The sequence below is a fragment of the Colletotrichum costaricense genome (genome assembly GCF_030867565.1).
Source record: "Colletotrichum costaricense strain IMI 309622 chromosome Unknown Scaffold_8.1, whole genome shotgun sequence".
In the NCBI taxonomy this organism is placed as follows: Eukaryota; Fungi; Ascomycota; class Sordariomycetes; order Glomerellales; family Glomerellaceae; genus Colletotrichum; species Colletotrichum costaricense.
The window spans coordinates 132,938-159,611 of NW_026848237.1; the positions used below are offsets into that span (position 1 = coordinate 132,938).

The 26,674-nt window shown below is 51.9% G+C and overlaps 14 protein-coding genes across 14 annotated transcripts; 5 read left to right on the top strand and 9 right to left on the bottom strand.

Moving 5' to 3' along the window:
• Positions 1-684: 684 nt before the first annotated feature.
• Positions 685-840, bottom strand: CCOS01_08065 (uncharacterized protein; the record flags this gene model as incomplete). Its single annotated transcript, XM_060456227.1, has 1 exon — positions 685-840. One exon carries the CDS (start codon positions 838-840, stop codon positions 685-687), a length of 156 nt encoding a protein of 51 aa, XP_060312501.1.
• Positions 841-939: 99 nt separating this feature from the next.
• On the top strand, positions 940-1,140 carry CCOS01_08066 (uncharacterized protein; the record flags this gene model as incomplete). The annotated part of the gene is made up of 1 exon (XM_060456228.1): positions 940-1,140. One exon carries the CDS (start codon positions 940-942, stop codon positions 1,138-1,140), a length of 201 nt encoding a protein of 66 aa, XP_060312502.1.
• Positions 1,141-1,728: 588 nt separating this feature from the next.
• CCOS01_08067 (uncharacterized protein) lies at positions 1,729-1,911 on the top strand (the record flags this gene model as incomplete). Its single annotated transcript, XM_060456229.1, has 1 exon — positions 1,729-1,911. One exon carries the CDS (start codon positions 1,729-1,731, stop codon positions 1,909-1,911), a length of 183 nt encoding a protein of 60 aa, XP_060312503.1.
• Positions 1,912-2,557: 646 nt separating this feature from the next.
• On the bottom strand, positions 2,558-3,171 carry CCOS01_08068 (uncharacterized protein; the record flags this gene model as incomplete). The annotated part of the gene is made up of 2 exons (XM_060456230.1): positions 2,558-2,583; positions 2,646-3,171. The coding sequence occupies 2 exons, from the start codon at positions 3,169-3,171 to the stop codon at positions 2,558-2,560; spliced, it is 552 nt and encodes a 183-aa protein (XP_060312504.1).
• A 1,150-nt stretch (positions 3,172-4,321) lies between these two features.
• On the bottom strand, positions 4,322-4,936 carry CCOS01_08069 (uncharacterized protein; the record flags this gene model as incomplete). Its single annotated transcript, XM_060456231.1, has 1 exon — positions 4,322-4,936. The coding sequence occupies one exon, from the start codon at positions 4,934-4,936 to the stop codon at positions 4,322-4,324; it is 615 nt and encodes a 204-aa protein (XP_060312505.1).
• A 1,028-nt stretch (positions 4,937-5,964) lies between these two features.
• CCOS01_08070 (galactoside O-acetyltransferase) lies at positions 5,965-6,695 on the top strand (the record flags this gene model as incomplete). The annotated part of the gene is made up of 2 exons (XM_060456232.1): positions 5,965-6,314; positions 6,386-6,695. 2 exons carry the CDS (start codon positions 5,965-5,967, stop codon positions 6,693-6,695), a joined length of 660 nt encoding a protein of 219 aa, XP_060312506.1.
• An 86-nt stretch (positions 6,696-6,781) lies between these two features.
• On the bottom strand, positions 6,782-7,006 carry CCOS01_08071 (uncharacterized protein; the record flags this gene model as incomplete). The annotated part of the gene is made up of 1 exon (XM_060456233.1): positions 6,782-7,006. The coding sequence occupies one exon, from the start codon at positions 7,004-7,006 to the stop codon at positions 6,782-6,784; it is 225 nt and encodes a 74-aa protein (XP_060312507.1).
• Positions 7,007-7,020: 14 nt separating this feature from the next.
• Positions 7,021-7,752, bottom strand: CCOS01_08072 (uncharacterized protein; the record flags this gene model as incomplete). The annotated part of the gene is made up of 1 exon (XM_060456234.1): positions 7,021-7,752. The coding sequence occupies one exon, from the start codon at positions 7,750-7,752 to the stop codon at positions 7,021-7,023; it is 732 nt and encodes a 243-aa protein (XP_060312508.1).
• A 2,626-nt stretch (positions 7,753-10,378) lies between these two features.
• CCOS01_08073 (uncharacterized protein) lies at positions 10,379-11,056 on the bottom strand (the record flags this gene model as incomplete). Its single annotated transcript, XM_060456235.1, has 1 exon — positions 10,379-11,056. One exon carries the CDS (start codon positions 11,054-11,056, stop codon positions 10,379-10,381), a length of 678 nt encoding a protein of 225 aa, XP_060312509.1.
• Positions 11,057-11,913: 857 nt separating this feature from the next.
• CCOS01_08074 (uncharacterized protein) lies at positions 11,914-12,555 on the bottom strand (the record flags this gene model as incomplete). The annotated part of the gene is made up of 1 exon (XM_060456236.1): positions 11,914-12,555. One exon carries the CDS (start codon positions 12,553-12,555, stop codon positions 11,914-11,916), a length of 642 nt encoding a protein of 213 aa, XP_060312510.1.
• Positions 12,556-14,140: 1,585 nt separating this feature from the next.
• On the bottom strand, positions 14,141-16,195 carry CCOS01_08075 (amidase; the record flags this gene model as incomplete). The annotated part of the gene is made up of 1 exon (XM_060456237.1): positions 14,141-16,195. The coding sequence occupies one exon, from the start codon at positions 16,193-16,195 to the stop codon at positions 14,141-14,143; it is 2,055 nt and encodes a 684-aa protein (XP_060312511.1).
• A 2,917-nt stretch (positions 16,196-19,112) lies between these two features.
• On the top strand, positions 19,113-21,072 carry CCOS01_08076 (flavin-containing monooxygenase; the record flags this gene model as incomplete). Its single annotated transcript, XM_060456238.1, has 3 exons — positions 19,113-19,725; positions 19,787-20,886; positions 20,938-21,072. The coding sequence occupies 3 exons, from the start codon at positions 19,113-19,115 to the stop codon at positions 21,070-21,072; spliced, it is 1,848 nt and encodes a 615-aa protein (XP_060312512.1).
• Positions 21,073-21,633: 561 nt separating this feature from the next.
• Positions 21,634-22,569, top strand: CCOS01_08077 (tetratricopeptide; the record flags this gene model as incomplete). The annotated part of the gene is made up of 1 exon (XM_060456239.1): positions 21,634-22,569. The coding sequence occupies one exon, from the start codon at positions 21,634-21,636 to the stop codon at positions 22,567-22,569; it is 936 nt and encodes a 311-aa protein (XP_060312513.1).
• Positions 22,570-23,609: 1,040 nt separating this feature from the next.
• On the bottom strand, positions 23,610-24,275 carry CCOS01_08078 (uncharacterized protein; the record flags this gene model as incomplete). Its single annotated transcript, XM_060456240.1, has 2 exons — positions 23,610-23,909; positions 24,231-24,275. 2 exons carry the CDS (start codon positions 24,273-24,275, stop codon positions 23,610-23,612), a joined length of 345 nt encoding a protein of 114 aa, XP_060312514.1.
• Between the last annotated feature and the right edge of the window lie 2,399 nt (positions 24,276-26,674).

Here is a 26,674-nt window from a genome sequence, read left to right on the forward strand (position 1 = left end):
TCTCGATATTCTTTCCTCGGATTCTCGCGCCTTATCCTCATTCCTAACCAAGGGCAAACCCTCGTTACCTATCTCCCCCCGGCTCGCCCGCCCAGCGACTGTCTCCCTTCCCCTCCCGGCGTCACCAAAACCTTGAGCCTTGAAGGGGCCCACTCTGGCAGGATGATCCCCTCAAATCCGTGTCAAGTTGATGGGGAACCACTGAATCCGCCTCCAGCTGAACTATCTGTCACAGTGCCAAGAGATGGACACAGCGTTCTAGAGTCTGCGGCGCTGATCAAGATTTTCCCAGGCCCGACGTCATCGGTGGGCGGGTTGTCGATGCCAATCTTGCTGTTCGCCGAAGCGGGTTGTTTCTTTCAATCTGGTCTAATCTGGCCTTCCTTGTCGGATTGGCTGGTGAATTATGGTTGGTTCCTGTCAACATTTCTCGATGCCAGCCTATGGTTCCCTAATGTTGCTCTCGGGATACTCGAAATGCTTGATTCCTCCACCCCGGTGCTCCGTCGTTCATCTTCTCGTCTCCGGTTGTCGTTTGTCGTTAATCATTAGGCGCGTTATTCGTTTACTCGTTACTCATGTGTTGTTCGTCATTCGTCACTACTCGGTGGGCCGTCAGGGCTATACTGGAACGCGATGATGCATCCATACGTCTGCCGGCCCTGTCGCCTGCCCCGCGGCATATCACCATCTGCCGGTGATCTTGAAATAGGCCTTGCCTACGCCGTAGCAGACCCCATCCCAGACCTCGTACGTCTCGCGCCAGACGGTACGGAGCGGATTGCGTCCCGACGGGCGGCCTGATCTGCCATTACGCTGGTATTGATTGACAGTCGTCATTGTAGCTTCTCGTCTCGGTCTCGTGATTTGCTTTGGTGCTTGTGTTTTTGATATTCGGTTTGTTCACACGATACTCAAAAGCCCATTCGCATTCACATCATGAGCAGCCCCTCTGCTTCATTAAATACGTCTGGGCAAAAGCTGCCTCATCTCACAAACAATCTGCCTACATCTTGGCGGCTGTCACCCATCGCCAAGGTCATTGGTCGACCCTGTCAGTCGCCCGTCTTGTCACCCGGCGGTGCGGCCATCACGAGCGCTCCCGCACAGCCCGCAGCGCACCGCCGCCCGCCCGCCTGACAGCCGTTCCATTTGTAGTACGGTTTGCACCTGGCCCTACGCTGGAACTTGAGCTAAATGGAACGAACCCGCCTCGCCGCTGCGGATGGCCGCTGATACTACCTACCTACCTTACTACAACGTGCAAACTTAACCGCTGACCAAACACAATACAGAGAGCAGCCGACCGGGAGCTGCCTAAGGAACACCCACTAGGGGCATCTCACGGATCCTAAAGGCTACCACACCCGCTGATCAAGTGCCTAGTTCGACTCATTTCTGACCACGGAGAACATCACCTTTGCGCCCAGCGTATGTTAAGGATCCTCCGGTCAGTCTGGAAGGGAAAGTCTTTGAGCGGCTCGCTTCTGCGGCAACAGGTACAGCGCGACATTGAATTTCCAGTTGGGGGATTGATGGCTGTGGCGCGGGTTCATAGCGGGCGTCACTGCGCTCACAATGACGAGGACTCGCTCATCCTCTCACTCTAGTTTGATACCACATGCAGAGGATAAGCAACTGGATGTCTAGGCATACGTTGAAGTAAGCCTCGCCAGAGGCTGCCTGTAGATGTATGCTGGTGTGTCACACACCCACGTTTCTGTGCTAATGTCTCACGGCCCGCGGACACCGACAACCCTTCGGCCCCGTTCAATCCTCCGCGTGCTGTGTTCCCAGTCGGCACTTGCTATGATATGTCTTGACTGTCGTGCATCGCCCACCCATTACTCCGCTCTCATAGGCCTTTTGGAAACGGGTTGTGACGATGAGGAGGAAGGATGTGATCTGTGAGACCTGTGGACGGCTGGGGCGCTGGTCTCACTCGTCTACCAGAAGATTGTAGTTGGAGGAGTACCTAGTTGTTCTGCGATGTCACGGGTAGGCAAAAGGTCAACAGGCGGCTGTCGAACATTTGCCACCGGCGTTTGTCATGTCATGTACCCTGTTTAGACCGTAGGTTTGGATGAGTGAATGATACAGATGTCTGTTGGCTACCTAGAGACAGACTACTGCCTCATGATGATGGTATGTATTCCCTCTCGCCACCATTCGTGCAAGTCTTCTGACAGCTCTGTCCAAACTCAGCCGATGGCCGATGTTTGGCGATTGCCGTAATGCCTTGCCCTTGAAAAACTCGTCCACAAGCGTCATGCTTGCGCATCTGGGCAAATTCTTGTACATATCTCGTAGTTCCTTCCTTCCATATCGGTATCTTGCCCTAAGGCACATGAACAGACTCTTCCTCGCTAGTCCACGCACTGATCAAAAATGATAATGTAGCAGTCTCTGAAAAACTGGTAAGAAATGTCAGCATTCCCGAGCGTTTTGCAAGTCGGAATAGATGGAACGAACGAGGGTATTCGAAGCAAGTATGTTTGTAAAAGTCACATCTGTAACAGCCATGTTGTCTTTGGACGAACGTCGAGCGCAGGGCCGCTCACTCGAGACGGATTCTCTTGGCAGCTGTCCGACTTGTTAGCTTCAAGGCAAAGAGGAAGGAGTAGGAGTAGGAACTGGAAGCTTACCACGCTCGCCGCCATCAGTAATCTTGATCAAGATCTTGGTCTCTCCAGCAGAAACCGCGATCTCGACAGGCTTGCTATTATTGACGGCCTTGGCGTCGGCTTCCTCGGTAGGCATGCTATCGAATACAGTCACGATGGGGGACAAGCGCAACTTCCGGCGCGGCTTGTAGGGCTTTTTGGTTGGCGTAGCAGGAGGCGTGAGCATCAAGTCGTCCATCTTCTTGTTCTCGCCCTGCTTCTGAAGGAACTTGTCGTGATGGTCTCGGAACACTTCGCTGTCAACGTATTCACAACTCTTGGACTCCATGTGTTGAGCGAACGGATCGTCCTTGCGCTCCCACGCCCACGCTTGCATGGTACAGAAATCGCAGACGACGATGTCGCCTCCGACTTCCCGGTTGCCTTCGAAACGATATCCAGCGCCTGCCATGTCCTCGGGAGAGGGAAGCGAGTGAGGCCAGCGGCCGGGCTTGCCGTCCATGCCGCGGTCGAAGTAGGAGAGGAGACGAACGCAGAATTCGTCCATACTGATGCCGAAGTCTAAATGATGACTGAATTGAGTGAAGTAGCTCGAAGGACGCGAGCAATAGAGGATTTTGGAGAGCTTGTAAAAGTTGCTATACGATCTGGCTCGCAGCGAAACTGGTTGAGTATAAGAGAGAGTGGGCGATGATGAAAAAGCTGGGAGTAATTCGAGGCAAGTAGAGGATAGAAAAGGAGAGATGATCTTTTTCAGAGTAGAAGGAAGGAGCAAGCTGAAATGGGAAGGGGTGCTCTCGCCAGTTCTGTTAGTTGACTTTCTTTCTGCGGGACAGAGATGAGGCCTCGTGATACAACGAGCAAGAGTGTGAGATGAGACGTGTTTAAAAATTCCCTGGGAGAGACAAGATGGGTCTCATCAGTACTGTCTCTCAATAAGGTGTCCGGGCAAGAGGCTTCCTCCCACCGGCCCCAGGATTCACCTGCTAGCCCATGTTGAAGGAAAACTGACAGTACAGAAGGCGTCAGAGTACAAAGATACCATTACTATCGCTGGCTGGTTTTCTGTGACCTCGATTCTTCGACTTCTCGGTTTTGTTATTGGAAATGTTAAACATAAAGACGTTGTGAAGTTGAGGCTTGAGTCATTGCAACGCAACTTTCTTTGTCATCACTGTCTTGAGTCTTATCAAAGCAACGGAAGAGCCATGAGAGAGTAACCTACTACTACAGACAATTTTTGCTCACCTTTTCGATAGTGAAGCATGGCCGCCCTGGACCATTCCATAGGGAACTTTACAACACAAGACTAACGGCTCCGAATCCTGCTCTTGGGGTGGATTTACCTTGAAGAGGTGCCGCTAAAGACCATTCATTCCTTTTGCCGTTGCGTCGTTCCTGGAAACATAGGCAAAATGGATCATCATGGGCAATCTATCAGTACAACTTCATACCCGTGGCACCGTCATATGATACATCATCTCTTGGTTGCTGTCGGTCACCTCAGTTGCCCTGATGCTTCAACCTTCATACACTAGAAAATGGAAATCTTAAGTACATTGTTCAAACATGAAGATATTCTATCAGAACAGCGCCATCGCCACAGAGGCTCCCAACCGATATTCGCTCTCCCCTTCGAATACTAGGCCAACGAATACACTCCAACATACAGTCCGCTATGAGTTTCTTAAGATGTATCAAACTGCACCGAAGGCCTCTCCTACCGCTGCGTAGGAGTCTTTCTTATACTTCAGCCAATACTCGACCGCTGCAGACCCTGTGACAATCACCATGTCCATATCGATGCTCTGTGGCGGGACGTAAACCTCAAATGTCGGGGCTGACTGTCCAATCATGCCGCTTAACCTGCCTTCAGGGTACCTTTTCCATGTCGCCAGCAGGTTGCCCCCGGCATCCTTCAGATACATCGTGTTCATTGACATGCTCAAATTGGAGACACCCCAACTGTAACTTATACCATGGTGGTCGAACCTGTGTGTGTTACCCATAGCGTTGGTCTTCATCTTGATCGGCACGCCGCGGAGAATGACGTCGATTTTTGAGGACAGGGAATGGTATCTCGCTATACCCAACGCTTCACCCGATGCTTGCGCGCGGGGATCTGCATGTAACACGGCAACGGTTTTGTTTTCCTTGTTGCTGTGAAGGACGTAGAATGGTGTTGTAGAACCGGTTGCGAGATCGACCCGGTCTATCATTGTTTGGGCACCACCCAGTCGTTCCACCTGGCGGAGGACTTCGCAGGGCGAGCCGGACGGCGTGGGCGTTGCGTCGCAGCCGGTGCTCATCATGTTGTGTGATTTCTGGTTGTGCCGATCGATGCGTTTGTCGACGAGGGAAACAAGTTCATACATTTCAGAGTCGGTGCAAAGGATGTTGTCTGTATCGTATTTATATAAGAAAGATGCAAAGCTATCTTGCTCGGTCTTGCTCATTGATGATGCTGGTTCTTGCTCCGCTGCTGTGGGGATCTAACTGCGCTTACAAACAGGGAAGCAATAAGCATAAATATTTCCTTTGCCCAGACTCGGAAAGCCGCAGGGTTCAGCTGCTCTGCCTTGTGCATCATGAGAGCTACTTGAAGCTCGAAGGGGGTAAAGGGAAACGACTTCAGTTTTCCTAATGTAGCAAGCCAAGATACCATCTCGTGGCTTGATGTCGCTGATCTTTGGCCAACGCTTTTGCCTAGCAGGGCTGGATAAACGTGGCGCAGGGTCTTCCAGGTCTCTCACACACCTCATAGGTCCCGCGAGAGTCGCCGGGATCGCTAGAGTCCTTGTTGTTTGCTCATTCGCTCATGGTGTGAAGCCTTAGGCGCCTGGCAATCGGTCTCAGCGACTTGGCTTGCGGCACAGGATCCGTCAGATGACGTTTGGTCAGCGGTTCTAATGCCACATTTCATGGATCGGCTAGGAATCGTCACCCTAAAGCCACATCATTCTTTCAAAAGGCACTCTGTCCTCAACTTCACTTTTGAAAAGCTGAAGCTCTAACATCTTTCGCTGCCTTTCTCGCAGAATTGAAGAAGTCGTCTGAAGTTCATGATGCTTCAACCCCGCACTCCATAGTTTAAATGCGCTTGCGGAGTCTTCCGCGACCTGTTGGGATGTTTACCAAATATGGAAGTTTCCCCAGCTAAAAGACTTAGCGTCATGCGCTGTACCTCGCTTTCGTACTTGAAAAGGCGGGCGGAGTCACCGCTTCCATCACCTTGGTAGGCCAATTTAAGGTGGTGAGATCCCAAATTTTGACGTCGATATTCCAACGTCACATCTCACCTTGAGCCTCTCAATCGACAGTCAACTATACAATAGCCAAGATGGTGCCACCAATCCGTACGCAAAAGGACGATAAGGCTATTGCCTTTGCCAAGACTCTCGAGCATGTGCCCTGGTGCGAAGACTATGAGAAGATGGTCTCTGGCATGCTTTACAGCTGCATGGCGCCTGAGCTAGTAGCTTCGAGACACCGTGCCCGTCGACTGGCTCAGAAATTCAACACCTACGTTCCAGGAGACGACGAATCTGCAGACGACGTTGCCAACAAGAGAGTGGGCATGATCAAAGAGCTTTTCGGCGGGATTGGAAAAGATGTCTACGTCGAGCCCAGCTTGCAGGTTGATTACGGCTGCAATATCACGGTCGGAGATCGCTTCTACGCCAATTTCAAGTATGTGATATTCCTATGAGTCGCCCCATTCCCCCTTTGAAACAGACAAAACTGACCAAGAACCTGTAAAGCTGCGTCATTCTTGACTGTGCTCATGTGACCATTGGAGACAATGTCTTCTTCGCCACAGGAGTCAGCCTCATCACAGCAACTCACGAGACTGCCTTGCAGTCTAGGAGAGACAACATCGAGTATGCAGAGCCCATCACCATTGGCGATGACTGCTGGATTGGAGCGAACGTCACAGTGTTGCCGGGAATCAACATCGGCAAAGGCTGCACCATTGGTGCCGGCGCGCTTGTGAATAGAGATATTCCCGATTACTCAGTTGCAGTTGGTGTTCCGGCCAAGGTCGTCAAGAAGGTAGAACCGGTTGCTTAGACAAATTTCGTAAAATAAAAACATACAATCTGGTATTTAATATGGGTTGTGTCAAGTTGTGAACTAGCCCTGCCTCCCGAAACCTTTCAACCGCTGCCCGGCTTTGCAAAAATCCGCTCTGTAAGTAAACACCGCTGCCCCATCAGTCTAGTATCTGCTTGCTGAAGCCGTGGAATTACGCCGCAGACCCTATTGGCTACAGTGATTGATGGATTGCCGAATGCCTGTGATTCGACAAAAGACTTGCACGTCCAAGTCTGACACAAGCAAGAGATGTGACGAATCCAAAGCTGGGGTCTCCTAACCACCATGACTTGGACTATGCTCAGCTCTGGTTTAACACAAAGCGTTCGACAAACCAAAGATTCGGTATCCAAGAAATGTATCCAGTGATGGACAGCGCAAACTTGACTTCCATACCCGCGGCGATCATCAGAGGCAACTGCCACCGCAGCATCACCGCGGCATAGGTCAGAGCAAAGTTTCTCGTCATCCAAGCTTGATGACTCTTGATATCTCCATTCGACCGGACGGCAACAATGCTACGCCTAGCGCTCTCGAGCCATCCCAAGGCGAGAAGGCCAAAGCCAACCTTGCCCCATGCCAACGCCTCGCTGTTGAATGTGACGTAGAACGCAGCAATGCCACCAGTCGTCACGGCAAGGACATAGACCCATCCCAACCAGCGATGAATCTGAATGTATCTCTGTCGTAGCTGCGGCAGGAACTGAAAAGGGCCGAGTCCCATGGCCATGAGAGAACCCCCAATGTGAATTACGCCCCCGAGTGAACCTATGATTCTCGCCTTGATTTGTGGATCGCCTGGGGTATTTCCGGTGAAGAATGCAGCGCCGTAAGCTGAAATAATGAATGACGGAATAGCCATGAGCCACCATTGGAAACTCGGCCAGCTTGAGCGTGATTGATGAGTAGTTCCCGCAGCCTTCCTGGCCAGGGCCCCATGTTGAGATTTGAGTAGCGTGACAGTTCGGACATCTTTGGGCTTTGGGTCGTCCTCGATTAGAGCTCTACGGTGTGAAAAGCTTGAGTTAAGCATTGTGTCGTTGCGATGTTGATGTTGTCGTTGAAGGTTGCTATCAAACGCCACGTATGAGCCTATGTGTCTGCGGAGTTGATTGGAGCTTTCTTACCGCTGTTATATGGGAATTTGAATGTGACGCTAGATCTGTAAAGAAATATGCTGAATAGGGAATCTTACATCCCTTTATAATGAAACTGAGTGGGATGACGGATGGCTGTCGTTGGCGGCTAGCGGGGTTTAATGTTCACCGTAGTCCGGCAGGTGGATGTGAAACCGCAAGGTAGTACAGTCAGTCGGCATTTACTGTACGGTCGGCTAACGGAGTATTCTAGATTCTCCTTTGCTGCCGTATAATTTGAACATAGTCTAGTCTTTGGCAGATGTGGAGTTACGTCCTGCTTCTAAGACGAACCCTCCCTACGGCCGCTTGCAACACTCCGAAGATGTATACTGGTTTCCCCACTTCCCGTAATCGAACGGCATAGCCAGCTTGTCAATCTAGCATTCGTCATTGGCGGTTGTGGGAAGCATATGTATCTGGGTTTCTTCCGTTTAGTCTAGCGGATGGGTTTGGGCCGATTTCAATGGACCAGGCTCTGGTACATCAGACCAATCAAGATTTCGTCATTCTCAGAAATCATACAGAAGCTAAGAGTAGAGCAGGCGATGGGAATGCTGACGTGCCATTGTGTGACTCTAGCGTAGTCAATGTCAATGCTCGCTTTCGCGGGAACGGGCCATTCCTCCGTTTTTCGGCGGACGAACGGACTATTCCATGTCCCAGTGTCCTTGCCTCGATTTTCCTCCAGCAATCCGTGTCTCATATAATTCTGGACACAAAATCTTCTTCTAAAATGTAGATGTCATAGGTCCAGCTCCTCTACGTCGTCTTCGTGAGGTCTGTCTACGCGGTGGCAGATCAGGATCATTAGGTCTCAGCGACACCAGTTGTGACAATGCAAGTGGTGCTTCCCTTCAGGTTAGGTACCTTGATTGAAACTCGTCAGTTTTAGTCTGGCTGAAAATTTTCAAGAAGGAAAAGGCTTAGAAGACTAGCCGGGTTTTACCTATCATCGACATCGACTTCGGCAAGGAAACGAGTCATCCATGTAGCTTAAAGATGGTGATTGGGAATAGACCTCGTTCGTTGGTGTAGCGATTTCTATTTGCAACTTACACTAGACCTCCCTACGAAGGTAGCGTCTTTCGGGCCATTGTTCCACGGTGGATAGAAATGCATTCATTCCAAGTAGCCCTGTCAAGATCTATTTCCATTAAGCCACAATAAGTCATTGGCTTAATGCTTTGGATGTATCTAGGTGACAACTAATGGTCCGGTAGGATGAGCAGAATTAGTAGAAGATGACCATTTTTGGCTTGATCTCCAATGGAAAGTACAATATTGTTCACAAGGACAATATAAGAGCCTCAGTCCCTTCCCTAGCGGTTCGGCTGACAGTTTGGCCGTGTGCTAACTGCACGTTAACGGTCAATCAATTTAGTCTAGTTACTGAGGAGCCATGTCATTGCCAACAAACTAAGCCCAGTTCTGGTTTCTCCCAAGTATGATAAAATCATAAACATTCCAACAAATAGTGTCATTGTCGCTTCAGCATGCTTTCACATGACTAAACGAAGACGTGGCCCGCCGTTGGAATCCACTAAATAAAGTTGCCGATGTCAACGTCTATGTTAGACCTCGATCTGTAACAATACCGCAAACTAGTAGACCACAGAATTAAAAACGATGCCGGTATGGTGAGGAGTGCTCAAGTGCACAGGGTCGTTTTCTCATTTCCCCATCCAGGTAGGGCCAATGAGCTAGGAACATCTAGGCTCATGAATTTCTGCACTCTCTGCCCGCTCTTGTAAAAGGCATATTCACTCATTGCTTAGGCTCACTTCTGGTTTTCGATAATGATGCTGTTATGAAAGTACGGAGTACGGAGACAGATGATGGGCGCCACATACCTATGGCACTGCCGCGCCAGTAACGGATGTAGTCCGTTGTTCAGCACGGAACCTCGGCAGGGAGATCTACGGATCACCAACTCGAGTCAATACCCTTGAGTTGAAGAACACCGCAATAAAAAAAAATCGGGCACCGCCGCAGGCCCGCAGCGGTCGTTTCAAACAACCAATGTGGCTGAGACAATGGCAAGGGCCACGGCTATGGCCGTGTTTGCCTGTTTGGGCCTTTCAGTACAAGTCGCCGACATATTCTTGACCCAAACTAGTTCTGACGAGATCTGCTAGCAATACGAAGATGGCCATAGCTTACCTCTGTACTATGTATATCCGCAGTAGGGCGGCGGAGTCGCTGAAGCTTTGATCATCGGCCTTTTAAATGAGCGAGAACGACTCAGTATCTCCTCCTGTCGATGATTCTATGGAGTATTGGTCCCTGCATGGGATCTATCTAGCCAATGGCGGAGCTCTTTGGCTTTAGCTGAGGTCCTCCGGCACCATGTGTTTCAGTCACAATGAGCTGCGCGAATTCACGCCATTTTGAAATATTTTTAATGATGTTCGACTCCAATTTTCTGTCTGGTCCCTTTCTATAATATATGTACATGTATCATAAACATTCGTATGCATCGTATCATGGTATCTCTGAGCAACCTGTGCTTATTGTGCGCGTTCACTGAACAGCGACGGCGGTCTTGCCAGTGCCGTATCCAATGTTGGTAACAGGCAGGGTGGTCAAAGTCTTGACGGAGCCGAGGCCACTAGGGCAGGCAGCCTGGTTGCTGACAGCCAGGTTGAGGGTGCAGACCTCATCGACACCCCAGGTGCAAGCAGGGTTCTGGATGTTGTAAAGAGCGTAGTTCTTGGCGACGAAGCTATCGGGCTCGGCGAGGCAGGAGGTAAGGTAGTTCATGCTGTTGGCAGCAGAGAGAGGGAACTTGCCGTCCTTGAGAAGGTGGCTGCACTCGCTGGCATCGACGGCCTCCCAGTTCATGAGAACACCGCCGCCAATGGTCGGGTCCTCAGTGGCAGACTTGCCGGTGGTGAGGTAGTTCCAGGCGTCGTAGGAGATGTCGAAAGCACCGCCAGATTGGTCGATGCGGAGGAGGTGAACGCTGCGGTCACCGTTGGAGACCTTAAGACAGATGTCGTTGCAGCTAAGAGGGTTGGGCCAGTAGGCAACGCGGTTGGTGTCGATCTTGCAGCCGAGGACACCAATGGAAGAAGAGTAGGAGTCGTGGGGCGTCATGCTGTATGAACCGGACTTGCCGGCGTCCCGGATCGGGATGGTAGCGGCCGAGACCAAGGTAGCCGAGACGGCAAGGAAGGTGGTCAAAGTGGTAGAGAACATCTTGACTGAAGTTGAAGGTGATATGTGGGTTTCTTTCCGAAAAGGATTTTGTAGTTTATATGGCGGCCAGGTGGACGACTGTCAAAGATTCGAGGCTGAAGGTGGTATGGACTTTCACGTCGAGGGACAGGAAGTTTGGGCTTGCGAAGGAGTGAAGCTGCTGGTTGAGCGTTCAAAAAGAGTGATGCCTGATCTGGGAGCTTTCAAAGCTGGCCGAGAGAATGACTGGGGAAAGAAGAAGAGTTGAAGAGGGAGTGTAAGGATGGTGGTGGTGATCAGAACAAGGCCATCCCAGAAGAAGATGGGACTGGGGGATTATATACCAAATATCATCCCTACAGGAGACGAGATGAAAACGTTAAACATCAGCCGGAAAGATGAGATGTCACTCACACGTGCTGGCAGTCAGTGCCATGTCAGGCTTGCCATTCCCTTCGGTCCATCTGCGGAGGCCCACGTAGCAAGGCGCTGTGTCCCCACAGACGCCGCAATCCTCCACGATGACACTGCGCCTGCACAGCTGGACTTGGATCCTTTGAGTCTGAGCCTGGGATGGGAGGGGCCGCAGAGGACCGGAGACGTTTGTGTGCCTAGAGTCTTTGAAGAGAGTCAGCGACTCCAACGGACCCGCAAAGCAGGAGTTGGCGAGTCGGGTTCGTTGTTCAATCAAGGACTGCCATGAATCTGACAGAAAGAGGCCGTGGAACCTTCAGAGAAATCTTTCCCTACCCCTCATTACGCTGCGGTGTTACTGTCAGAAACAAAGTGAGAAACTTGAGTTTAGAAAGCCCTAACGGGAGGCCCAGTCGCGGGAAACATTACACTAGGCAAGGTCCAAGGAAGACACATGGAGTTTGTCAGTTGGTTAGGCGCTGGGATTCAGCCAAAGTCGGAGAGCAGACCAGGAGAAAGACATGGCCAAGGCCCAACAAGGAAAGGGGGGTGCGCTCTGTCAGGGGGTGAAAATCGCTCATGGGTCGCCAAGGGGCCCGGATTAGGTTTAATGACAGGAACGGCTCAGGAACCAAACGCTCTTTGGCTCGTGCTAATCCATAGTTCAGGTCCCGACTCCCAAGTAAAAGGGAGCCAAGGGGCGGTACATCGGCAAGGCGTCGGCCACATCTCATGCCAGCACGGGAGTTGTGGGCGCTGTGCCTCTTGGAGCCTCGAGGGAACATTGAAAGAGGGGGTGGCCTCGGCGGCCAAGGCCCAAGGGCTGAGAAGGATGGCCTTTGAGATGACGGCGGATGCAGGTACAGTACAACGCAGCGCAACGTCCGGGAACCTGGGCGTATGTACTGCCGAACGGGAGAGCAAAAAGAAACCGAGCAGGCTTGACTGGTTCGAGAGGGAAGGGAACCCGCCGCCACGCGGTTCCAGCCCTGACGCTTGACTCGGCGCGGAGGCGCGGACGGGTCACCCGCAAGGACCGGAGTCTGCTTCTGGCCAGTCGGAAGATAGGGATTCCAACCTAGAAACAAACCACGAGTCCACGACATGCCTAGTGTGCAGCGATCGACAGGGCGGGTTGTGCTACGGTGCTAGTTTTTCACAAAATGGTCCCACAAGGCTCCAATACCCGAGCCTGCTTTTGCTTTTTGCTGTGCCGTTTCGGTTTTTCAAGAACTCCTCCAACAAGTCACAAAGTCACGGACAAGTCTCACGGGTCTCCAACAGGCTCTTCCACTTGCCCCGAAAGTATGGATCACCGGGCACACAAAGTTGGAGCCAGTTGGCGGGCGTGTCCGCTTTGCCAACTCGCCAACACCTTCTCCGCGTTGGCAACCGGGCGGGACTTGACGGGTACGTGACGGCCAGTTGGCGTCATGTCGAACAACGGATGGAGGGGTAAGAGGACCAAGACGTGTGTTGAGTGTTCTAGCCAGAAGTGCTTGCAGCTTGTACCAATCTAGCGGGGTTTATGTCTTTTGCCAATGAGAAACTTGGTTTTGCGAGCAGAGGGATTGGAAATTGTTAGAGGCTACTTCTTTTGACGTAAAGGAAATGCCTCGCCGCGGCTCACCGCGACGGCGGCGAAGTGGCACGCAACCGGCTGGAATGCAGGCTCTTTTGCATTCTTTCTTTCTTTCTCTCTGGACAATGCTTTGTAAGTCGTAACTGTCAGATTTTTTTTTTTTTCCTTTCCTACATCCCAATAGGTCCGAAAGGATCTTTCTGAGCGATTTATGTCCGTACCTTGCCCGATCCCGGCACGTTTCCGAGGTCCAAGAAGTACTTGGAGGAGGTCTAGGCCGTTTCCATCTCATGATATTTCCATCACCGCACATGCACGGAGAATCCTCCGCTGCTGAATTCTGTCAGCGCCATGCTGTGCGACTTCGGCAGTTGTTGGCACCTCACCATGGGCTTAGTCATAATTGTTAAGGGCTCTTTGCCTGGGTAAATTGTTCTTCCTCTCATCGGACATCTTGAGGGATTTCCAATGCCACTATTTCTGAGTCATCCATAGAGAAATCTCTCATGGGTCCTGAAGTCCGCGTAGCTGCTGCAAACGGACGGACCGGCGGCTCGACCAACAAAAGTCTCATTGAAACAAACTTCTGCACCACACAGACGGACCACTGAATAAACCAACAGCTACTCTTCGGCAGTCTTGTTCGGTAAAACTCTCGGTAACACGCAAAAAAAGAGGAAGATTAACAACCGGGGCTAACTAAGCTTAAACGAATGGAGCCCAGCCAAGGAACTGAGATCCGACGTAAGAAGCTCAGCTATTTGCAGAAAGTTGCGATTTCCCCAACATCTGAGGCTTGAGCAGTATGCATTCCAAATTCACCGAGTTGTTGTTGGACCCTTCTTTGCAATAAGTGCTCCGACACCGTATTTAACTGCTTTAGTGCGAAGAGTAATATCAGGGTCAGCAGGCATTGCTGCGACTTGAGCAACTGGCGGAGCTGCAACGACGAATTGCAAGGGCGCGGCATCGACTGAAGGTAATGATCGTATGTGAGTCGCATCAACTTCATTCATCGCACAATGCTAAGAAAAGCTGCATTTCAAGCAACTTTGAGATAGGGGTTTTCTATTTATCATTTTCTGGAATCTTATGACTTTTGCGAATTCTCAAGCGATCATGACCAAGCGACCGCTTGAGTCGCCACCTGAAGTCTGAGCTAGCACCACAACCATGAACTGATCTCTAGCAACCTTGCCCTGAACTGGGTATCTCTCCTTCATCTTCTTCCGTTCCAGCATTCCAGACCATTCCCATTGGCTATCCTTGAGTGTGGGAGACCTCATCAGATCCCCGTTAACAAACACTTGCATCGATGCTGCCTCAGACGAATTGTCGACTTCCAAAAACCCACTGAGAGCGACGTGACGTCTTTCCAAGGTTTCCGTCGAAGCATCATCTTCTACGTCCACACAAGAGACGAGCAACTCCAGCTTCCTATGCTGCTTGACAGAACCTTGATTCGTGTTGACTTGAATCAGGTCCGTGTCTAGCCGTGGCGCCAATGAGGGGCTCTCTCTTCGCTCCTTCGAGGACTCAAACGCATACGCATAACGTAACAGGTCGCTGTCACTCCAGGCCTTGCCCGCGAATGTCAACCCCACAGGGACTTTCTTGTCATACAGCGATCCCATCGGCACAGTGATGGCGGGCACACCCAAGTGCTTCATTGCACGATTGCCATTGGAGTACTTCAACCCGTCTCGTAGGGAGTATGCCATAGACTCACGGTTGTCCTCGGAATCGGCTCTTCCGACGTCGCCATTTGTGGGAAAGACGACAACATCGAAGCCATTCTCGTCCATCCAGTGTTCCAAGTCTCTCTTACGAGCCTCCTCAAGCGCGATCAACGCATCTGCGCAACCTGGCAGATCGTAGATAGAGTCGGGCCTGTCGCGGATGAAGTCAATCATCTCTGCGTACCGGACATGATTCTGCTGTTCGGTGTGCTCCGACCGATCATCCAACGGCGCAAAGTCGGGGTTGATCTGGCTGTGGTCAACGCCTTCCAGAGAAGGGCACTCGGGATCGCTGTTGTTGCGCAGAAAGTCATCCCAAGCGGTGGCAATCATCTGACACCGCTCAGTATCAATCCAGGTACTCGGGATGCCGGGCACATTAGCAGCTTGCCCAGTAAACAGTTGTGTCGAGTAACGCTCGACCAGAGGGAAATCAGTTTCGGTGATTTTAGCACCCAGCGTCTCAAGGTCAAGTCGAGCTTGCTCCCATAGCTGCCGAGTGGCTTCTGAACAGACCACAGAGTATTCGGATGAAGTTTGCTTCCCGATGTAGCACTTGGGCACAGCAACATGCTTTCCTCGCAACGCCTCCGGATCTTTGAGAGATAAATAATCCCTTGGCCGGATCTTGGAGCTGAGTGGTATGGGCACAACCGTCTGCTCGCGCCAAAAGTCACCTCTGGGGTGCGCATCATCGGCAACAATGGCGTTAAGAAGCGTCAGCATGTCAGCGACAGACTTGGTGTGTGGTGCGACAACATCACACGTCGGGTACAATGGCCAATGGCCGCGAGAAGGAATGACGCCTCTTGACGGTGAGTACCCCACCAGCGCGTTGTGCGAAGCCGGCGCTCGACCAGATGAGACTGTCTCACCACCGAGACCAATAGGGGCGAACGAGCATGTCGTGGATACGGCGGATCCGTATGAAGAGCCTGACGCGAAGCTGGTGCACAAGTATTTGGGGTTGTAAGGGCTGATTGAACGGCCGTAGAGGCCTCGCTGACTTCCTCCGTCGGCCATGGGAGGCATTGTGGTCTTCCCAATCAGTACTGCTCCTGCAGCCCTCAGTAGCTCGACGACCGCGGCATCTGAAGACGCAACGAGGCTTTCGAAAGCTGGGGACGCAGCTGCAACTGTGAGACCCTCCACCTTGTAGCTGTCTTTCACGGTGAACGGAATCCCTTCCAGAGGCCTTGGAGGACGCCCTGATGCGCGGTAAGCGTCCGAGGCCTGTGCCTCATCGAAGACTTTGGGGTTGATGATGCAAATGGAGTTGAATGATGGCCCGCGGTGATCGAGTTTGCCGATTCGATGGAGGAAGCGCGCGACAAGGTCTACGCTTGAGATTTGAGAATTGACCAGCGCATCCTGTAGTTGACATATTGACGCTTCGGTGATGTTGAGGGATTGTACGGCCTCCATAATGCTTGGTGTCTTATGAAGAGACTTGCACACTGGTAGAGGCTTAGGGTGACTTAATAGGTGCCGACTGGTTGAGCAAAGAAACAGTACATGAAGGGTAAATCAGGATTCAGAGTTCGAATATCTTCAAAAATGGGTTTATATCCCTCTTTTCTTTTGGCCTATCCAGTCTTCATCGCGAGAGTCTCGTATGCTCACTCGACTGTTGGGACGGAAGGTCGAGACGGTGTCAGTAAAACGAAGGTCGAAGCGGGCATGGAATGTCGAGCCGGAACGCCCCAGTTAAACACGCCAAAACGGTGCAGCCAACGCGAGTTGATTCGTCCTAGCTCTAATCCGACGCTAGCGATTCTCCGGGCCTCAACTTGTCTCTTAAATCTATTCGCATTTTCTCGGCCATCGAGGCCATCCACTTCACTGAAGTCATGGTAGCAGATGATAATTAGTTCCTGTTATAAATTGAAAATGGGCTAGTGGAAGAATTGGTGGATTGGATAATGCGAAGTTTCGCGCAAGTATGACCGAGCACTAGGTGTGCATCCAAGGTTGCGAGAAGAGAGAGGTTTTGATCTTTCTGCCTTTCAGCTTTCATTATGAGAAAGTCCGGGAAACAGAAAAGACACCAAGGGTGAAATTGATGGTTGAAGCAAGTCATAAAGTATGTATGAGGCCCTCACTTGTGGCGAGCTCACCGAGGTAGACCGTAGAGCTGGGCTAGCGAGTTCGGAAGGAGTAGGTGGCGAGTGTTGCACCTGTGACGGGAAGGAATTAATGACAGTCTATTGATGTGATGGAACAACTCTCGCAGTTTAAATAAGGGATGTAAATTCTATATGCTAGATTTTGATAGGCAGCAGCGTTCCGAAAAGCAAATCGTGGCACAAATGGATGAAACGTACTTTGTCCGAGGTAGGTAAATTCTCTTTACCCACGGTGAGCCTAAAACTCTTGAATATGACACCAACTTGTACCAAAACGCACCTTCGGAGTTATACGAGGATCATCGCAAGTATTATATTGTGAGTGCAGCATGCTGGGGCCCCGGCTGTGAAGGACTAGCTTAAGCAGCGCAAGGTCGCAAGGGTGACAACTAGTACACCTGCTCCTCAGGAAGCCCAGCCTTAGTCAAGAGGTATATAAGTAAGTTTAAGTAAAAATGTCCGACTCGTAGCTTAGTTGGTTACTTATCATGCCCGGTAGTCAAGACGGACTAGCCCATAGCATCACCAATAAATTGATGTTGCATGACAACCTTGATGTTCCTTCATGGAGGGTAGTATCAATCACTGGATTGATAACTCGTTTGCAGTAATTCTTTAACTGTCGGCAGAAAACTTCTCACACCGGAGAAGCTTTACACACTTTACTTCTAGAAGGAATGGCTGGGCTTGGCTCGGACTTGTTTCGCGTTCAGTCCATGACAAGACTGTTCATACACCGAAATACGAAGCTATGAAAGGGGAGTTTTCGTCATTAGGTCTCTGCTGCTCCCATATGTTACCATCAGGGTTGCGTATTGGCGTGTTTATTAGCTTTTCTATTCATCACCAGCAATGTTGGGGGATGTTGACCAATCAATGACCATTTGTATCCTGCGAGGGAGTCCTTCGGAACCTAGAACCCAGATTCTTTACCTTACTTCTTGATATGTTCTCATCTCTCGTAAAATTGTAATCCCGAATACCAAGATTGTCGACGAACTTTGATAAAACTCTGAGCCAAACTTAAGCTTTTGCATTCAAGAATCTGAACATGTGCTTTTGCCAAAATATGGGTGTCACTCGTCTTGGACACCCGTACTTTTCTGGATTGTCCACGCGTCGGCAAGCTGCCGATAGACCCATTCTTTATGGCTGGTGGATCAAAGAGCCAAGCAATGCTTGATCTCCTCGGAATTGTGGCCCGAGGCTTGTATGTCACGGAACGCTGTGCTGACGATGAGCTTGGCACTAGCAAGCGAACCCGTCTTTTAGATGATAAGGGTGTAACATATTAAGCACTGGGAGGTTTCCCATGAAGTAAAGAAATGAAATCTGACATTACCTTACCTAGAACCCGAACTTTGGGTGTTGCTGCTGAAGTATTCCAAAGAATGAAGACCGCACGTGGTCCAATTCGTGGTTGACTTTGACCAGCATGGATCCTTCAAGTACAGTAGCTTCTTAATAATCATGCAACATCGCAATTTTTCACCTTGGCTAACGTGCTGTTTTAGCGACAAAAGCCCCTCGTTGGACATTCGTCAGACCTCGTATTCATCCCGCTTAGAAACTTAGCTAGGGTGAAATCCTACAGCGTTTCCCGCGCATATTGTGACACTCGCGGGTTCACTCCGCGCATGTTATTGATCCCACCCCAGCCGAAGCAGCTCACTGTGTCTTGATTGGGACGACAATGCCGATCTGCGCGAATAGAAAGGTGGGGTATGATCAGATAAGATGATCTAATCCATCAATTCCATCCTTCCTTCAAAGCTTAAAGAGTAAAAACAGCCTGTTGTACGGTCATCTTCAGCAACAGGCTTTCTTGGCAATAATGTAAGGTTACAGAGATGGGGAACCTCAATGATACCTTGGCCAGATCCACCCGTGGGGATGGTCCGAACAAAAGAGGACGAAATCGTTTCGCATCTCGATTTGAGTGGTTGCCCATTGACATTTTGGGGTATGGTGGGTGAGATGGGAATTTGCCAAGTGGGTTGATGGATGACGGGTACGCTATCTGACGCTATCTCCCCAACGTTTGGAGATCACGAGTAAAGGCTCCCACACCCTTGTCCTTCCCTACCAAATCTGACTTACATGGGCTTTTAGCCTTGATTTCTCTTTTCCCGAGGCATTTGATACGATCCTGTCAATGTCAATCAAGTCGCTAAGCTGTTCAATATTCGGTATTTGGCACTGCACAGTTCACAAAAATGGACGGCTTCAAGCTCCCCGAAATCCCGGCCTTGACCTTACAAGAAGGCGTTAAGAAGGACGAAGTTGACGCGGAAAGGATTTCCAGTGAATGGCTCTCCAAACTCGAGAAGCGGTTCGCCGAAAAGTCTTTCAGCGACATCTCCGACTTGTTCATCGACGACTGCTGGTGGAGAGACATCGTCGGCCTTTCATGGGATTTCACCTGCAAGCAAGGCCAAGACAACATCAAAAAGTACCTAGCCTCAGCAAACCATGGTCTCTCTGAGCTGCAGACCAACAAGCTTGGCGGGTTGAAGCCATTGCTCCTCGACTTTGACGGCATGGTCTGGATCCAAACTGGCTTCACCTTCCGGACGCCGCATGGCGAAGGAAAGGGGTTGCTCAAGCTAGGCAACACTAGCAAAGACGAGTGGAAGGCATGGACTGTCTTTACGCAGTTGGAGAAACTCGATTTCCAGAAGGAAGTCGAGGCACGGCAGGCGGCTTCGGTTCCGACGCCAAAGGCGCCCGTCACTAATGGTGTCAACGGGGTCAACCGAGTCAACGGCATCAATGGACACGCCCATGCAGAGCCCGAGGAAGACCTGCAGGTTCTGATTGTCGGCGCAGGTCAGTCTTCATACTCAGCTTTCCATCTTCTTCTCTCGCTAACACAAGACACACCAAACAGCCCAAGCCGGCCTGATGCTCGGCGCACGCCTCCAACACATGGGCATCAAAACTCGCCTCGTAGAACGCAGCGCACGCCTTGGTGACTCTTGGCGAGAACGATACCAAAGCGTCACGCTGCATACGCCGACCTACACCGATCATTGGGCGTTCATGAAGATCCCCGAGACCTGGCTACGGTTCCTGACGGGCGACAAGGTTGCCGAGTTCATGGAGCACTACGGCCAGCTGATGGGACTCGACATCGCCTTCAACACGGAAGTCGCAAAGGCTACATATGATGAAGAGAAGAAGAGATACCGTGTCGAGGTTCGCACGCCTGAGGGAACACGGACGTTGTCGGCGCGGCATGTGGTCTTGGCCACGGGCGTGTACGGCGACCAGCCCAAGATCCCTCACTTCTCAGGTCAAGAGATGTTCAGGGGGCAAATCTATCACTCAAAGTACCACAAGACTGCCGCCAAGATCCCGGATGTAACGAATAAGAAGGTTGTCGTCGTCGGCTGTGCCACCAGCGGCCACGATATCTCAGCCGACTTTGTCACGCATGGGGCCAAGGAGGTGACAATGGTGCAGCGACATCCAATCTTTTCCATCTCGCGCGAGTCGTGGGAGAACTTCATGCTCTCACTCTGGACAATTCCGGGTCTGAGTACTGAGGAAGCAGACATTGTGGGCAATGCTATCCCGCTGGCACTGATACGCAGGATGAGCATCGGGTTGACGCAGGCCATGGCCAAAAATGACAAGACGGTGCACGATGGGTTGAAGAAGGCTGGGTTGGTGATTAAGGAGGGCGAAGACGGGTATGGGTTGGCGGACTACCAGCTTATCAAGGGCGGGCAGTATTACATCGACCAGGGGGCGAACCAGATGATCATTGACGGCAAGATTCGGATCCAGAGGTGTGAGGAGGGTATAAAGGAGTTCCAAGCGGATGGCCTAGTCTTGGCAAACGGTACAAAGCTCGAGGCGGATGTGGTGGTGCTCGCGACGGGTTTCGAGCAGAACATCACTACAGTCGAGAAACTGCTTGGGACGGATGTTGTTCAGAGGCTAGATGGGTTCGCGAACTTGGATGCCGAGCAGGAACGCTCAGGTGTAAGTCTAATGATGCGAATGCTTGGAAGAGTTATGCTGACTATTGTGTAGTGGTGGCGAGCCACTGGAGTGCCTGGTTTCTGGTACATGACTGGCAGCTTCATGATGTGTCGACAGTTCTCCTTGCCACTGGCGTTGCAGATTGCGGCGGTTGAGAAGGGTCTGAACACGTCTTACTATGCCTAGAAGTGACAATATCTAAGGTCAGTCCTACGAGGATGATTAGAGAAGTTCGATGGGAGCCTTGGCTCCTTGGCTAGACTGGAGGACTGGAAGGGGAAAGGGACAAGGAAAGGGTGAGGGGGAGGGCGGGCTGGTGAGCTCGATGGCCCATCTGGATCCATCATCGCGAACTTTCTTTCAACATGGAAGGTAAAACGGTTTCATTCAACATTAAAGATACCCATAACGAGAAAAGAAGAACACTTTTTATAAATGCTGCCAGGCAGAATGGAGGTGACCGCAAAGCTCCCCGAGTAACTCAGAACTCTCGGTCTGGGATGGACCCCAGACTAGGCACAACTGTAATTTGCCCACAAACACAGCCAAAGTCGACTTCACCCATGAGTAAGCCTGCAGGCGAAACGGAAGACAACTTCTCGGCCGAGAGAGACAGTCCCAAATCCTCAGTGTTCTTGTTACTGAGGCTCAAGGTGAGCGAGGTGAGCAAGGTGAAGAAGGTGAAGAAGGCGGGCCTCGGTCATCAAGGTAGACCCACCTCACCTTGCCTTATGCTATCAGCACGTGATGGCGCGCCCGGACCCGATAAGGACGACCTCCAGAGAAGTGTCCTCTAATTCCATGTGCCAAAGGCTCGGCCGGCCACCTTGGACCCCCGGATCGACAGCTGGCAATAAACCACCATCTCGAAGCAACCCTCGCAACAACACCTCGTTCGCGATCGCAGCCCTCCTCACATCCGTCACTCCCTACCACTTCACGATACCCGGACGCGGCCACCCGAATACTCCCAGTACCACAGGCATAACTGACGAACCCGTGCGACCTTGCGACGACACAGACAAAGTAATCCAACATCACCACATCTACACAACCACACAACTACCGCCCAACATGACAGACCTCACGCACTTCGACCTCCTCCCCCTTCAACTAGACCCCCAATCCAAATCTCTCTCCTCAACCTCCTCCTCGCGCGCCCTCGCCGCCGAGCTCTCCCAACTAAACGCCCTCCACCGCTCCCTCATCACCTCCGACACAACAACCCAGCACGGCGTGCCCCCGCCGCCCATGCCCGTGAACCCCAAACGCTCCGCCCAAGTCGCCAAGCTCCGCGACAGCGGCAACGCAGAGTTCCACAAGAAGAAGTACGGCGACGCCATCAAGTTCTACACTCTGGGCCTGCAAATGGCCCTCACCCGTCCGCTCTGGGAACCCTCTCAGCTCGTCCGCGAGGAGGTTTCGGGTTTGTACGCCAACAGGGCGCAGGCGCACATGGCGCTGCAGCAGTGGGCAGAGGGGTCTGTTGACGCCGAGGCTAGCGTCGAGGCGCGCAAGGTCGGCAACGCAAAGGCGTGGTGGCGCCGTGGAAAGTGTCTGATGGAGATGGGCAGGTTGGAGGAGGCGAGGGAGTGGGTTGGCAAGGCTCTTGAGTATGAGGGCGAGGAGGGCGAGCTCGTTGCGCAGTACAAGGAGATTGAGGCCCGTTTGGAGAAGGCGTAAGTCTAAGAAAAGACGTATGATTTCTATCAAAAAAGGGGGGGTCATGTTCTATACGAGCGCCGAGGGAGTAAAGAGCCATTCCACTCAAAGCACTCAAGGATGTTCATACACAGATATATGGGTATGGCAGCTTGTAGTTCTAGAACGGGTGACGGGGGAATGAGGGGCAAAGAACCTGGCCAAGCAGTCTCGGGCCTGCTTTGGCTGTGCATGAGACCCATGAGAGAGCCGCCTGGCGCATGGAGATGGAAAGCCCGGGTAGACGCAATGGTTTGGCGGCTTGAAGAGTCCCTAGGAATTTGTGATTGTTCTTTGGCGCAGGTTGTCTCATTTTTTGATACAGGCTTGTTTGTTACTAGCCACTACAAACTTTGTCAGCAATGCGGCATCCATCATTTGCGACACTCGCGCCGAACAAACACATCAGGCTGGAAATCAGAGAACATATGGGTGGGTTGGGTCATTGAGCATTTCTAGTATACCATAGGTACCACTACCTGAACATCCCAGTTTCGTTATAGGAAACCCCCATACCATGATCCCAAGTCTCTTGAGATAGACTCAGCGAGTAATGCGTCTCTGGGTAGGAAATATGTAAACGCAGCCGGAGCATCGCAATAAACCATTTAAACACTATGCATGGGATGCCATCATTGCGACGTTGGCGCTCCAGTCATCCTCTGGATATCCCAACAAACCAAAATCACTCTTCACAACTTGTCACAACTTGTCTGTTTCCACGACGGCCCCATGCCCAATTCTCAATCCGAATCCCATATCCATTGTCCCTCCGTATATCCACTCAAAGGTGTATCGTCTGCCGCGTCTCGTCGTGGGCAATGTTGTACGATGGAGTCCGCGGCTACAGCGAGCTGTCTAGCCGGACAGCATTAGGTGCGAATCCCACTCCTGTCGTTCCGTGTTCGTGTGGCAGATGGCCCGTGACGGTCTGGTTCCGATTATTGTGTTTGTTTGGGTTGTGCGGTAAACATGGCCTGCCACGGCCAATTCTTCGAGGTCAAAGGTTGCTCGACAGTCTCCTACGCAGCCTGAGCAGGCTTCTCGTTCAAGGTCTTGCCGCGCGGACGCATGACGGCATCCTGGCTGCTCATTCTCCTGTCCAGCGCGCGTTCCAACTTGGCACCCAGAGCTAGCTTGCTCAGGTTTGCGCTCTTCTCCTCGCTCAGAGTAACCCTTTGAGAGCTGAGGGCCTTGTTCTCCATGCGGTCGAGGCCAACAGCGATGTCGGTGATCTCGGCGTGAGCCGAATCGTTTGTCTGAATGGTGTTGGCAAATGAGGGCGCCATGCTATATGTGCTGTATCGCACAGAGGTACGCACCTGAGGGGGGGTTTCTGTTAGTACTGCGGTCATTTTGGTCTTTGGTTGAAGAGGACGGCACAGATGGAGGATTCAAGTGAACGAGGGAGGGTCGGCGAGAGGTAGGTAGTAATAGGATTGGATAGGAACGGGTCGAAAGGCAAACAAGATCGGATAGGTGGGTAGCTTGGGGGGGAGGACCGGGATTTGCGGTGTCCAAGTGCAAAAAAGGGCACAGGGGCGGTTGCGAGCGAGGCGAAGCAGGTGAGAACAGACGCAAGACAGATGCAGGTAGGGCAGTTAGGGCGAAAAAAGGCAACATCAGGAGAGAAACAAACGTACAGAGGGAGCCATGATGGGACGAGAAGAATCGAGCGAGGTAGGCATTGTGTTGATTTTTTTTTTGGGTTTGGCGAGATCCCTGCGTAAAAAAGGTTCGTGTCGATGTGGCCGTCCAGTCTCAACTATGGTTCGAGTTTCCACAGGCCGGGGCTTGCTTCACGACTGTCGGACCAGGCAAGCAGGCGAGCCGAACAGGGCGAAAGGGAATTGGCACTGGATTGGATTTTGGCAGATTGGGATGACTGCAGTGAGGTGCAGGATTGCTGCTGGACACGGTGCTCTTTGCGGCAGAGGCAGCGGTAGCGGCAGCGGCAGTGGGTGCGGTAGGAAGGGAGCGGTCTCCGGTGGACGTGGCCGTGAACCGTGAAGGTGAGGGCGGCCGTGAGCGACTTCAGTCGTTCCTTGGTGCGTCCTCCGTTCGCTTCGGGGGTATGCGTGTGGGCGCGTGTGGGTTGGACCGTTGGCGTCAAAAGATTGAATGGAACAGCGGTTGCAAGTCAAGTTTGGCGAGCTCTGTGAGGTCACTGGGAGAGCAGGATTGCGGAAAATCAGGGACCTGCAGGCTTTGTGCTAGGTCCTTGGTTGGCGGGTTGGTGTCTCGAGAGGAGCGAAGTTGTCTACTCTACACGGAGGCGAGATGGAGGCGAACTTGTCGGTCGGGGGGGACGATCGATGGGTCTGCACCGGGGGGATTGAGCCTTGAGGTAGTATCGTGGACGTTGAACCTTTGCGGTGGTCCAGAAAAAAAAGCAGAAAAAAGGGAGCGAGTGGTTGATTGATGACGGAGGAGGGACTGGGTTAATTGGGAGGAGGGAAGACGAAGAGGAGAACGGAGGACGGAGGACGGGTCCAGATGCAGATTGGGAAGTCGCGGCAGGAGGGGAGCACGGAAATAATATCAGGCAGGCACACTGCTGTGGATCTGCGCCTGCCTGTTTTTTCTTGCTGCCCTTTGCACTTTCCACGTCTTCTCCTGGACAGGATCCTGTACGGAGTACCTTAGTGTAGTGCGCCTGCCCGACCTGGGGGTTTGGGACTGGACTGAGAGACGGAGGCCGGGAGTGGACGGAGCCTGGGACGCGCTAAGCAAGGCCACCTGGAGAAGGCGGGCAGGCGGGCTAGGCCAGGCCAGGCACACTTTCTCTCCTTGCCTCTGACCTCTCACCTCTCACCATTTAGTGCCCAGCCGGAGGTACCTGACAGGAGTACGTACGGTAAGGTAGGTAAGGTAAGGTAGGTACCTCTTTCTCTCCTGGCCTACCTTGACTGTTCACTCTCATCCCCCTCAGGCTCCGTGCACGGCACCTGGAAAGCACGGCAAGTAGATGCGTACTCCCTGCACTTTCCCTCTGAGACTTCAGGTGCGCAATGATTCGAGGTGATGATCGTCGGATGTCAGGTTGATAAGGTACCTTAAGGCACCTAGAGGCAGGCACGGAGATAGTACATGACACAGGTACCTACCTACCTTAGGTACCTCGAAAAGGGGGCCCAGAGAGGGAGGCAGGGCCTACCTCAGGTAGGTACGTAGGTATTTCAGAAGGGGCGCCTTCACCCCAAATCGATTATGTATGTAGAAAGCACGGCAGGAAGTCACCATCAATAGGGAGGAGAATGGCACTTGTGACTGCTTCAGGTTGACTGGTCTACAGATAGATACTGCGTAGATACCTAGGTACGTACGGATTACTGGAGGAAAGAATGCTGGACTTCCGACTTGCACCTGCAGCAGAAGCACCTGCGCTACTGTCACTTGAGATGGGCTAAGCAGAAAGGAGGAAGCAGCCATGTGCAGAACAGGGATCAGGTCATCAGGAGGGGAGGAAGCGACAGGGGGTTGGTCCTCCTTCACCAACGAATGAAAATTGACCTCTCTCATGCATTCCCCCACTCTCAGGCACGGCGAGGGGTGTTGAGTGAGCCTGACAGCAGGGCCAATCCATGTCTCTCATGGCCGTTTTGCCCGATCAACAACGTGAGACGTGTACCGCGACTGTGAGTCTGCGAGAGAGATGCAGGCAGATACGTCTTTCTGCGATATAGATACGCAGTAGCTGGGCATGAGAGCATCACATCACAGCGCATCGCATCGCATCATAATATGCGCTGCAGCTTCGCTCATACTTGCATTGCGGCACTCATCTACTAGATTGGTATAATACCCGTGGTCTATTTAGGTATTCAACGCCTCTCTGCAAGACAAGACGCTCTCCGGGGCGCCCCCCTTCATAGCATCTTCCGAATCATGTTTACACGGGCCGCAGAAGAGTCAGAGGTCATGAGCTGTGCATAAGACAACACATATGAGAGTATCATGTTCCAGCGTACCGAAATCAGTCAACCAGGTTGAGCCTGCGAATAGCTTGGTGCGGCGGCCCTCTAATTCTACAAAGTGATGACCTCGATAAAAAACAGATGTTCGTACGCATTGAAATGCAAAATAA